Source organism: Cynoglossus semilaevis, chromosome 19 (genome assembly GCF_000523025.1).
Source record: "Cynoglossus semilaevis isolate Cse_v1.0 chromosome 19, Cse_v1.0, whole genome shotgun sequence".
NCBI lineage: Eukaryota > Metazoa > Chordata > Actinopteri > Pleuronectiformes > Cynoglossidae > Cynoglossus > Cynoglossus semilaevis.
In genome coordinates, this window is record NC_024325.1 from 3,813,555 (window position 1) to 3,827,350 (window position 13,796).

At 38.7% G+C, this 13,796-nt stretch overlaps 1 protein-coding gene across 1 annotated transcript in view; it reads left to right on the forward strand.

The window, feature by feature from the left end:
* abr (ABR activator of RhoGEF and GTPase) overlaps positions 1–13,796 on the forward strand; it is an 88,907-nt gene that overhangs the window by 56,282 nt on the left and 18,829 nt on the right. The window contains 2 exon segments of the mRNA XM_008332330.3: positions 519–616; positions 728–859. Of these exon segments, the coding sequence (XP_008330552.1) occupies positions 519–616; positions 728–859 (230 nt within the window).

The following is a 13,796-nucleotide window of genomic DNA, read 5'->3' on the forward strand; positions in this document are numbered from 1 at the left end:
TGTATGTATATATGTATGTATATATGTATATATGTATGTGTATATATGTATATATGTATGTGTATATATGTATATATGTATGTATATATATATGTATATATATGTATATATATATGTATATATGTATATATATATTTTATTGCCAGTTTATGCAAGCAATGTTTTATTATTTGTAGTAGTAAATACTTAGTTTGAACTTTTAATGGATTTTCTCGATTGTGTGACGTCGCCTTTTACATTTAATCTGCCAACATTGAACTAATTACTGGATAACTTTACATCTCTAAAAGATGAAAAAAAAAAAATCAAATAGTGATCTCAAATGGTGGGACGGCCCCCCTGGGGAAGGGGCACAGTGAGGTGCCGGGGATGGCGGTTGGGCGTGAGAGTAACACTTGAACAATAACAGGCCTCCAGTCACTAGGTGGCAGCAACTCATACAGTGGTATCACTGCTGTATTTTTCCTTATTTATTTCATTTCTTGCTAAAACTGTTGAACTTTTTTGTTTCCCCAAAGATCTCTACTGCACCCTGGAGGTGGACTCGTACGGATACTTTGTCAGCAAGGCAAAAACCCGAGTCTTCAGAGACACCGCAGAGCCACAGTGGAATGAAGTGAGTCACCTGGCTGTCTTCTTTGACTGCTTGTTGTTCTTTTCTTGTCGTTTCCATTGGAAAAAGCATATGTTTTTTTTTTTTGTCTGTGTGTGTTTTGTCGAAAAACAGGAGTTTGAAATCGAACTGGAGGGCTCCCAGCATCTGCGGATACTGTGTTACGAGAAATGCTATGACAAAAACATGCTCAACAAGGATGACAACGAGATAGTGGACAAGATCATGGGCAAAGGGCAGGTCCAGGTAAGGCGGCGGTTACTGCCGAGAATTCAAATACTGTAAACTTTTTCAGCCAAGCAAAGCAACGCGACGCTTGGGTTGTCTTGGGGAGTCTTGGGGAGATTAACGCGACGCTTGGGTTGTCTTGGGGAGATTTCCCAAAATGCGACTGACGTAATAAGCTGTCTAGCCTGTGCCCTCAGTATATTGGTTTGTTATCGTGACCTCTAACGACGCTGGTTGTGTTAATAGTCTGAGAAGGTTTATGTCAAGGGGTTTCGCCCTTTGTGTCAGAAATGTTCTATTAAAAAACCCTTTAAAGGTCTTGTTAAGTAGAGATTGCCGACACAGTGGAATCTGGGATTCTTGGAGTTAAAAAAAAAAATGCCTTAACATTGTTTAGGTTTTCAGCAGCTGCGGCCAGAGACATTTTTTCCAAATGTTTTATGGAAGTTGCATCAGTCATTTTTCCAGAGCTTTGTATAAAAGTTGCCTCAGTCAAGTAAATCTTAACACCGGCGGTTCTCTGCTATTCGGAATGCGCTGCTGGGATTCTTGGAGTTACAAATAGTGTGAGGTGTTTTGTTTTTTTTTTTTTGTTTTTTTTTTAATCTTCAGATAATATCCTTAGGTTTTGCGCAACATAAAATCATGTTTAATGTTGCCAGAGAGACGCAGCTTGAGGGTTATTTTTAAGCACTGGAATTTTTTTTTTCTTCCCTTCCAAAGCCTTACAGAGTGAATAAACAAGTAAAGCTTGTTTGTTGCTGCTGCTGCACACAGCCGACTCACACCTCATCATAACACAAATAGCATTTTCATACTTTTTTCATAGAATCCAGCAGTACATAAATCACTTGCTTAACATAGAATTTCCAACGACGTGGATCTCAAGAACATATTTAATCCACAATGGCTGTGCAGTTTCTCTTCCAAGTTCCGTTGTATATCTCTGGCAGAGAAAAAAAAAAAAAAAAAAAATGACCCACAACTTTTATGTCTGACTCCTTTCTGTTTGTTCCCACCACCGCTTTACATGCCTTTTCTCATGCACTTTGATTCATGGCTGTGAGTGTTTCCCTGTGTTTGTTGTTGAGAACAAACGGTGCGTATTTCAATGTGACACCGTTTTGTCTTCGGAACTTTGTTGTTGGTCTCTTATTTAAACGCTAGACCTCAGATGGCACAAAGTATATTTAAAGCCTCCTCTTGTAGATAAAGAAGGCAACTCAACTTTCCCTGGTTGAGGTTTCCCGGGTTGTAAATTTATTTCTGGTATGGTTACCACTGCTGGGAACAGGCGCAAGCAGCCAACAACAGCGAAAAGACCAAATAATTTCAGCATATGTTGAGCTGGCTGGTTGTCAGAGGGGTGAATGGAGGAGGGGGGGGGCAGCAAAGGAGAATGAGAATGGCATGTTCTGTCTCCAAGGGTGCGCTGTAGATGGATACGTGTCTGTCAGTAAGTCATGATAGTTCATAGAAACGTCTTTTAAACAGGAATCCGTCAACGCGGCTGTCCTGTGTGCTTTTTCTGAAGAGACTTTCAGTTGGAGCCCAACTGTTTGCTTTCCTGGTGAAGCAGAGTTAAGACGCAGCCCCCTTTTGTTTGGCTTTAGTCTCTCGAGACCCTCGGATTTATTTAACAGGCTTGAGGAATACTGACTGACCCTAAATGGGCATATGGATGGGCTTGGAGTTTTTTTTTTGTTTTTTTTCCCCTGTCTTTTGTTTTTTTTTTTTTTTTTTTTAATCTCAGATGTTACTTTATTTTTGTACTGCTCACCACTGTGAGACCATGTTGTGATTCTTGGCGAAGTCATGTGTCTTAACTAATGACAGAGATGATATATAAAGTACGTAACATATAGGATTTAAGTGGTGGAAAATGATGTGCTTGTTGGTTTTTTTTAGATGTGTATTGTCACTCTACACACACTCATGCTGATGTTGAAGCTCTGTTAGTGAGGTTTTCGTTTCGAGGTTTTCACTCGTATCTCAATTGCATTGTTCCCATTATCAATAACAAAAACCCAATTAATTCGTTCCAGACCCCCTAGAAATATACTTATTAATTAACTAAATGAACCCCCCCCCATCCCACTGTGAGACCATGTTGTGATTCTTGGCGAAGTCATGTGTCTTAACTAATGACAGAGATGATATATAAAGTACGTAACATATAGGATTTAAGTGGTGGAAAATGATGTTATTGTTATGAAAATGGGTAAAATAACCAAGCAAGGGACGGTGAGCGCGACAGTATCGCGTGAAACAAATGGAGCTTGGTTGAGCACTCGTAACTCGATGTCTCTTCGCGTCACGACTCATATTTTGAGTAGCTCGTATCTTGAGGCCCCACTGTATATAAAAATATATAATTTATTGTGCAGTATATAATATGAATATGAGTACAATCTGTTATTTTCAAACTGACAGCCGCTAGAGGGCACTCTAGGCTTGTGTACCAGTATCCGCAACTTCTGTGCCACCATACATTTACATGTTTGTTATTTCTGTTGCAACTTTTACTCTTCTTCTTTTCTTCAATTTTTTTTTTTTTTTGGCTGGTGCGACTTATACTCCGGAAAATACTGTAGTTTGGTAGTCCCAAAAATGCCCTTTTTTTAAAAGCTCACCAGAGTTTAGTCAGTTATTAAAATTGGTTTGTGCCCAGTTGAGGTAATTAAAATGCAAATGTATAAAATATATATAATATATAATATATATAAAGTCAAGGAATGCTGACAGAAAGAAACCTTTTCACCGATACCGTTTTTAAGTCCTACGTTCATCCTTGTAAACTAAGAAGAGTTATGACGTGACCTTGATCTGTCACTTTTACTACAGTTGAGATGCTTCGCTTCTCAAGAACGATGACGTAACTGAAGGTTAATAGTCTTGGTGCTCTGTGCTGCAGAAACACATCACATCCACCTGCATTGTCACTGCTTTTATCAGGAACGGAAAATGTGCAGGTGCAAACGCTATGGGTGATTATTTGTAACCCCTTAGAATCACCTTTTTTTTTCTGAACATTTTTTTCTGAGCATAAGATTATTAAAATCACAAAAAGACGTAGAGAGATGCTAACAATAATCACATTTGATCATTACGTGCTTATAAACTTCAATCCACTGAACAATGTATGTTATATGATAAAAGGGTTTCACCAGGTAACGTAAGAATCATGTCATTTCTGTTGGTTTGTTACGCAGAGTAACGGGATGAGATAGTTCAAAGGAAAAAGTTCACAAATGTTTTGCCTTCGGTGACATCGGTGCGGGTCAAACAGTTCACCCGTTAGTTTCTGATTTTTTCACGGACAGATTTTTTTTTTTCCCACATCAAACTGTTAGAGTCCTCCTGTTCAAGTCACTCTCTGTGTCTACTTCACATTCTCCAGTCTTGTAACAATTCCAGTGAGGGCTCCAGGACTGTCAACGTGCTCCGTAGATTTCTCCTCCAACGTACCCTTTTCCCCCCCCTTTTTGTCACCCACACACACATGAACCGGGGTGTTGTTTTCATAGCTTTGTGATCTGGAGCGGTTGTGTGTTAGCCCCCAGTGTTGACAGTGTTACCAGGCCTCGGTAAGCAGTAACATGATAGTTTTGAACCATTTCCTGGAGATAATGGGAGCCAGGAGAAGTCGGGTATTAGGAATGTAGCTAGAAATGGGGCGATGAGACCGTTTGTTCCTGGCAGCTCTTAGCTCATGCTCCAAAGCTGAGGAGCCGGACAGGGGTGCGCGCATTACTGTAAAAGTACGGCTGCAGAGGGGTTGTAAAGTTTGAAGGAGAACATCTATGTGCACTCACGTCCTCACTTAAGGGGCCAAAGCTTCTTCTCTTATAGTCGAACATTAGCTCTAAGGTTTGACATTTATTAGTGAAGGTGGCCTTGTTTAGCCCTAATGGCAGTCTAACCATCTGGAGAATCAGCACTAAGTCCAGGAAGCGCCTGAAATGCAGGCCTCTCGTTCTGACCAAATCTCTCAAACCTCATCATGATGTTGTGATATTAACCAAGGTCAACACGAGGGTTTAAAAGACAGCTGGGTTTTGAGGTAACAGAGGAATGAAGAGCGTGCGTAAACAGAAGAGAACGTTTTAACAGTAAAAAAAACAAAACATAAATGTAAGCAAATGAAGAATATGTCAAAAGCGAATCAAAACTGATCCTTCATTCCTTTGGTTTTTTGAGACCTACGTTGGTAGTCATGCTTTTTTCTGTTTTGTTTTTGCACAGGAACTGCCTAAGGCAACATGTTTTTTTCACATGCTTCGTGCGTGGAATTGATTTTTTTTTTCTTTTTAAATCGTGAGCCTGCAGTGTGGCGATATGTCATGTGGGATTTGTTGTTTTGTGTTTTGTGCATTCGTTTTAAGGCATCATTAAAATTTGTATCTAATGTCATATGGTTGGGGGGGCGAAGGGGGGGTTGTACTCTTTTAGGGATCTGTCATGTTTTCATCTTAGCTCCTTGCTCCTGTGCGTATTTACCCTTCCTGGAGTCAAAGCATGGATGCATACATTCAAATGGTTGGTGTGCTAATGCGTTGTGAATGACATCAATAACTTCGGCCCGCTATAATAGCTGGTGTTAATGTGCTTTGTGTGTATACGTGTAGTACCAACAACATCCTTCCAGTCTACAATGGATGTTCTTCTCTTTGTTCTCTACACAGTTTTTTTTTTCTTCTTTCAGCAGATCTTTTTAATGAGGTTCATCCCACATAGGTTGTGTTCGTGCGTACATCGCCTTATTATTGATGATTTCTAATTAGGCTGACTTTCCCATCAGGCAATGCTTGATGACAGATAGTGCAGATTACCAGGATTTGAAAGGGTTTTAGACTTCTATTGTCATCTCCCTTTAAAGCAGTACTTCTCAAATTGAAGTAGACACACAGTTAAACAATCGAACATGAGATTATGTTGACATTGAATTCAGCCTGGAACTCTCTGAATGGCATTAGATTTCTACCAATGTGCCACTATGGTGCCGGTAAGTCATTGAAACCAAATCTTAAAAATGCTGCAATACAGTATATTACATTAAAACTCCAAATACATCCATTCATTTAAATATTGGTCGCTGGATAGCACCACTGTTAACATAAGGTTATATTGTTAGTTTGGTTAGCTTTGAACAGCTAATTATGAGGGATGACTTGATCTGATACCGTTTTTCCCGGACTACAAGTCGCACTTTTTTTTCCCTCCTTTGTCTGGGTTTGTGACTTATACTCCAGTGCTACTTAATATATAATTTCACATGTTGTTTTCACACTGACAGCCACTAGAGGGCGCTCTAGCTGGCTGCTGCGACTTTTTCCGAGTGACTTATACTCTGGAAAATATGGTACTCATGGTCGGTATCAGTCCAGTATAGGTCAAAATTTCAGGATCAAACATTTAAAAACTACAATTATAGCCCAACACAAGTATCGGATTGTATCGGTAGACACTCCAAGTTGCAGTACCGGTATGGGACGTGACTAAATACAGTCTTTGGATTCAGCCAATTTAAAAGAGTGAACTCTGAACTGTGAAGGAAGCTTTACTGAAGTTTGTTGTCCAACTGTTTGAAGACCACATCAATTTTTTTACTTGACTCATTCTCGCCTTTTCTCTTGACATTCCTTTCATCCTTCCATCCGCTTGTCCGTGCAACAGCCGGAGACACAAACACAATGATGTTCTATTAATCTCCAACATGTTTTTTTTTTACCAGGGAAATACATGCGCAGCATAGGGGGTAATTGCGCTAACAAGCAAGGGCTCCCTCTAAAGTTTCTTCAAATACATCGTCTTATATACGCAGTTTTATTTCCACGTTACTTGGTCATTTGGAATCAGCCGTTTATTTCAGCTCATCTGATGAGATGTTTTTTCTCTCATTTGTTCCTTTAGAATTAAACCTGTATAAAAACCCTGGGATTTATCTATGGTTAATTTTAGCTGTAGAATTGGAAAAACAACGATAAGGAGGAACAGATTCATGCTTCTGTCATTCATTGTGTTACCGTACAGTGAATCTGTCCTGAAGGATCTTCAGGGGTCTAAGAAACCCTTTCAGGTCAAACAAGGTTGTGGTTTGTGGCAAGTCTACACAACCATGCTCCAAGTTGCGCTAGCATTAAGGTATCTATATAGTTTATAATCTGGACGTGTCCTGGGACGTGTCCTACTGTTCTACTGCCCTCATTGTCTCCCCAACTTTATTCCTGTACTCATCAAAAATAAATATCACTGAACAAGACAAAGACAGCAACTGTGTTTAATTCGAACCTTTGAAAATCCAGTGGGAAAGGCTGTAGCAAACACTGTGTCCCAGTTTAAACCACTCATCCTGGTTGCATGCTGGAGGCTGCATTTGTTTAGGTGCCTAAACTGACGTAGGGTTGCCAGTGATCGGATTGCACAATTCCAGAGCTGAAGCATTTACTCAAATGCCACAGTACTAAAATGCTCTTCTGAGCTCTTTGTTTAAACATGATAATTACGCAGAAACGAAGATGTTTTCCACATGGCCAGAGTTGGGATCTGTGAGTGAGCAAGTATGTTGCCCACGGTGTTGTTGCACCTTTGCAGGAGGGCTGATGTGGGGAGGCATCCTGCACGGATGCGATTTGTTTTTTCAGCGCTGGCGGTGTGGCTGTGATTTGAAAAAGAAATAAATGCACCTATAATTATTGTCAGGAATGCTGTCATATTTAAAGCTGGATTTTGAGCTTTCTAGATTTGAGCTTTTTTTAGATTTGTATATGCGTTGGATTTCTACTGCCGGTGTGAATTTTGGGACATCACATATGCATCACAATGAATACGTTCCAATTTATTCTGTCAATACAAGCAGAACCCCTAAAGATATTTAGCATTTAAGTCAGGTCATGTTGATTGCGAGATCACTGCACGCAGTAAGCCGTTCTCTTTCAACCGTGCGGCAAAATGTTTTGGTTGCCTTCACTGTTGATGTGTGTATAAATTATTGCTCCTCAGGGCTCAACCTCCTACTTCTACCTCCACTACTAAAAACACTCGTATCCTCATGACCGGGGAAATGAGTCACATATCATAAGGCCATTCAGTTACATTTTGTTCACTTACTTGGAGACTATTGGTTGAAAGCTAATGCTAGTTCTTTTTAAAAAACCAACTAGGATGTAAAACTCAGGCGACACGAGTCTCGAGTCTCCACATCCTCTTCTTGGTCAGGTAGAAGATAAATCAATGTTATTCTCTACCAAATATGCACGCAATTTTTTTCCAGATTATTTTTAGAGTTGTGATGTCCAGGATCAGTAATCCAACACAGAGTAGGTTTTCACTGTGTAGAATGGATGGTGATGTTGCTGAAATAGTAAACAAAGTGATTTTTTCCATGTTTAAATATACCCACATTCCCACAGTTATTTGGTGGTTTCACATTCTCATCTGTCTGTTATGTAACCCAACATAAATATTCAAACAGTCGGCGAAAACAGAGGGGTTTCTCGACTCACGTCTAGGCTTGGTCCATAGCGGTGACGTAACTCGGATTTATGCCCTAAGTTTGGAACTTATGTACAATTACGCATGGCAAACTAATACTCACATACTTGTTTACTTACTGTGTAAAATTCGCGACAATAATTTCGTTTTTTAATGGCCTCGTTGGCCGACTGCAGGTTATACGGATTATTCTGCTAGCGACACAAATCCGGTACTTTCCAAAGACCGTTCTAACCTATTGGTTAATTTGGGTATTGCAGGAAATTGGGCAGTCTTCAGACATATCGTAAAATATTGTGGACTTGAGCAGGTGTAGATTGTGCTAACTGATCCATTTCTTTTACGCTTTAATACTTTGTTTCCTTTTGATGACATACAGGAAGTCTCAGTCTGCTCTATGTGGATCGGTGTCTCATATTACCACACTTCAAAAACTCTTTTAAAACCCAGTCCTGGTCAGAAGGTTCTGTGTTAATGGTGGCTTTCTTCTCCGTCTGTCTAACTAACATTAAACGTTTCTCCAGAACGTTTTTTTTTTTCTTCAGTAGCTTTTATCAGGTGCTATAGTTTGCCACCGGGGATTACTGACATCCTGGTTTTGCATTTCTTTGTGCCAGTAAGAAATGTAAGTAAAACCAATATGCTGATGATAACATTTTGTTTATCAGCATTAGCAGTCATCGTATAAACGACTACATTAGGTAAACTTTCCAGTTTTTGATTAATTTTTTTTCGGACTAATCCAATCATTCTTTAAAGAAACTTCTCCTTGACTGCCAAGAACTGTGTGTGTGTATGCGTATTCTCGTCCTTGAGCTACTGCAGTTTCACCTCAGTTGCCTGTCGTACACTGTCCTGTGTCTCTTTATTGCCTTGTTAAAATCTTAATGACACCCTACACTATTGCTTTGTGCGACTGAAAACACACCAGGCCTCTCCTTACAGATGTACTATAAATAATCGTTCTGCGAGTTGATACTTTTTTAGAGCAGGGGTGTACACACTTTTTTTGTCTTGGGAGCTACTTTTCAAGTGATCTACCTATAATGAAAACTCTAAATATATATTTACTCATATGAACTGAATATCGTACTATATATATTATAATGCAATGCTAATAGTGATTAGCATCTTAAAATAGAATTTCATGTATAATTTTAGTTTGTTTTTTGTTTTTTTGTTTTTTTAAGTAATTGCTCAGGATCTACCAGCACTCCCTTTGAGATGTAATGGTAGATCCTGATCTCCTTATTGGCACCTTTATTCCAGACGATTGTTTCCCAAACTTATTTTCTGGTGACCCATATTTTAAAAGTCACAAACCTTCGCAACCCAAGTCAATAGACATCATTCGTAAACTCCTGGGAAACATGATGCAAATGACCCCCCAAACGACCCAGTCTTTGGACAACAGTGTTCTAGAGTTTGTTTGTAATATTAGCTTCTGAGTTTCACAAAACCTTGGGGTTCTTCTGTTCCGGTAGAGGTAAGAAACATAAACTGACTCCTAATCAGTAGCTGCTAGGAGTGCAGCTGTTATTTCTGGGTTACTGCGAGTACTTTTTAGCACTTTACCATTGCTGAGGCATCAGCTCTCTCTCTCTCTCCGCTGCTGCTCTGCTTCTTACTGTGGTTATGAGGGAGTCAAGAGAGGCCGTTAGACAGTAAGATAAATGAGTGAACACCAAAAGCAGCCGGAAAAGGAACATCCATATTAACAGTGTTTTCTCAAGCCTGAGGGGAAAAGTAAAATTAGTCTGGGTTTGAAGCTTTTTAATGTTTAGCTTTAGTAAAACTTTGGCTTTGGGTGTGGCATAAGAAAATCAATTGATGGTGTCCACGTCGGAGACCTATTGCACAAGGTTTTATTTATCAGAAAGTTTGGTGCGCGGGAATTTTCATTTAGTATTCATCATTTCAGTCGTTCAGCACTTTTTTTTGAAAGTAGTTTAACTGAACAGAGAACCTGTGACTAAGATCAGTTCGTGGGAAATATTTCACAATTACTTGTTATGAAAATACAAACACGGAAACCAGAATCGGGGGAAAAAAAAAACGAATTGCAATTGCGTCCTTTCTGAAACAAAATGATTGCTACTAACTAAGATAAATTGAAAGTCGGTGCCAATGTCTGTGAGTTCTTGTCAGTGAGTCTCCCGCTTCCCATGACATTGTGATCCTCACATGGCAGGAATGTGAGCAGTGCCAGCCGCTTGATATTTTCTTATGACTTTTCTTAGACATCATTCGACAGACAGACAGACAGACAGACAGACCGACCTCACATGTCCATCTTCTAATATTATGACCTCTTAGATCTTGACCTTGAAAATAGCATTTCTGTGGAAACTCCGTTTTTAAACTTAATTTATTCCTGTAGGCCGTTCGGGAACCGAAATGTTCTAAAACTGAAACAATTGTCCCCATAGGAATCAATGTAAAATGCTTCTTGCTTCTTAGCTTCTTGTATCGCTTCCTTGTTCTAAATGACGGTACAAATCGACGTCTTTGCTAAGGCCACTTCTATTGTTGTTCTCACTATTTTTCTTTTCCATGGTGATTTATGAAATCAAAAAATATATATAAGCAGTAGCACAACGCAAGAAATACCAGCAAAATCAGACAACCCTTCTGGACTGACACCACACATAGTTATGAAACCCAGCAGCATGAACTTTATTACAAGTCAATTACAGTCCTTTAAGCTCCCGCGGGCCAAACTGCATGACTTGGCGGGCCACATTTAGCCCCCAGGCCTGAGTTTGACACATATGGTCTGGACATATGCTCTTTTATTTTCCTCAGTATCAATGATTCTTGGTTAAGCTATGCATTTCTCCTTCAAGAACACAAAAAAACTGCTGGTCATATTGGAGAGCCGTCACTTGTAAAAACTTGAAAAGCCCCAGCATACTCTTGGGGATATTGTTTTTTTGTTTTTTTGTTTTATATCCAGGAGAGAAACAATTAAACTATGGTGATGATTCTGACTCAAGTAACAAATGAAAGAAACTTTATTTTCCTTGTTTAACTCTTTCTCTGCCTTAGTAACAAACCTCCTCCCACCTGATTGGCTTAATGCTCAATGAGGCTGGAGATGATATCACTGTTTTCACATGGCAGTAATATTTCTACATCCATTCCAACACCCCACAAGGATGTTTTGAACGTGTCAGCTGTTTAAGGGATGAGGTCATCGCCAGTCTGATTAACTAGTGTTTATAGCCTCACTAAATCCAGTTTTTGTGTTACTGAGTACGAGAAAGATCACACGACATCAAAGCATTTTTTTTCCGACTCATTTTCTGTCATCCAAATAAATTATGTAATTTCAAGGATTTTTTTTTTTTTGAAGACAAAGTTTTTATAGTTATTATACAACACCTCAGTGTCAACATTTGCCTCAAGTTAATGGTGGTACATTGGTATGAATCATATTAAAGGTTATTCCTTTATTCTATGGACCATAGAAAGCATACAGGGGTTTAATAATAAGAATTGATTTTGTATTAAAATAGGCTGAAAAATCTTTGAACATACTTTATTGCCTTATAATCAAGTAGGTATGTAGCAGAGGTGGGACCAAGTCCTTGCTTTGCAAGTCATAAGTAAGGCTCAAGTCTTTGCACTCGAGTCCGAGTCAAGTCTCAAGTCAAGACAGGCAAAGTCCGAGTCGAGTCCAAGTCAAGACTAAAAAGTGTCAAGTCAAGTCCCAAGTCCTTACGTTTCTGTTTTGAGTCCTTTTAAACAAACTAATAATATATTTACACAGATCACAAGTATCAAGTCTTGTCGAGTCAAAGGGCTCGAGTCCAAGTGAAGTCACGAGTCATTGATGTTAAAGCCCAAGTCGAGTTGCAAGTCTCTTTACATTTTGTCAAGTCGAGTCTAAAGTCATCAAATTGATGACTCGAGTCTGACTCGAGTCCGAGTCATGTGACCCCCCCCCCCCCCCCATTATTGTTGATGGGAAAATCTGGGACTTGATGAAAGTTGCTATGAATAAGTTAACAGAGTGGAGGCTGACCTACTTTTGCTAAAGGAGGAAAGTGTCAGAGCTTGTACAACATACAGAGGTCTTTCTAGTTGTCTATCGTGCATTCCCCAACAACATTTTGTACTAATAATACTCACATAAAAGAATGCTACACAGCAATGCTAATTTGCTCAAAATGATTGATCTGCTAAAAGCAAAGCAACAATTTTAGGTTTTGTGTTTGCTGTAAAACTAAATTAAAATGATTTCCGCTGTTTTACTCTGCACAGTAAAACAATTATATAGATTCTTTAGGACAATACTTTAAACATGATATATGTGACAAATTAATAGTGAATTGCATTGCCTTCATTACAAAAGTCTCTTGATAAAAGTGCATACATTATGGATGGTTGAATCCAGACCATTCTCACAGCTTTAATCACTTTGTACTATCGGAGGATGCAGAGGAGCTGGAGTTGGCGGTTGGCCACAGCCTACATTAGTCCAACATTTGGCCAAATAGAAGGACAAACAGTAATTTACACTCTATTTAATTCAAAGTCAACTAAAAGTCTCCAGTTCGTTGAAAATGGTCTTGAAGCTAATGAAGGAACAGGACACGGGAACATAAAAACAAAGAAACATCTGCCTGAGGAAACCTCAATAACCAATACACCAGTACGTAGCGTGTACATCATGTTTAACTCTGCCTTGTCTAGCTCCCTCTTTGATGTCTAAAAAGATGTTTTCTGATATGACAAAATCGTTACGCATACCATTTCAAAATCAAAATCTAAGATCAGTCTGTCTCCACCCCCTCTCTTCAGTCCCTTATCGCTCTTTTCTGTTTCACATAATCTTCGAGGGTCAGTCAGTTTACACTTCAGTGTAAATTATTCAAGTAGGTAAGCAGTGTTGCCCTCCTGTGAGGGTGCACTCTCCTCACTACGGGAACTAGGTCACACTGCTCATATCAGATGGATCAAAGCCAGGCCCCAGTCAAACAGAGATCATATTTTTCAGCATCAGTGTTGGGAAAAAAAAGTTAATGTATGATGTATGTTTTTAAGTTAATGTATATATATATATATATATACATATATATATATATATACATACACATATATACACACACATATATATATCTATATATATATACACACACACATATATATAAATATATATATACTCACACACACATATATAAATATATATATACACACACACATATATATAAATATATATATACACACACATATATCTATATATATATACTCACACACACACAAACATATATATATACTGTATATACTCACACATATATATAAATATATATACACACACATATATATTTAAATATTTATATCTACTGACACACACACACATATATATACACACACACACTTTTTTCGGACTATAGGTCACGTTTTTCATCCTTTGGCTGGGTTTGTGACATATATATATATTATATATAATTATATA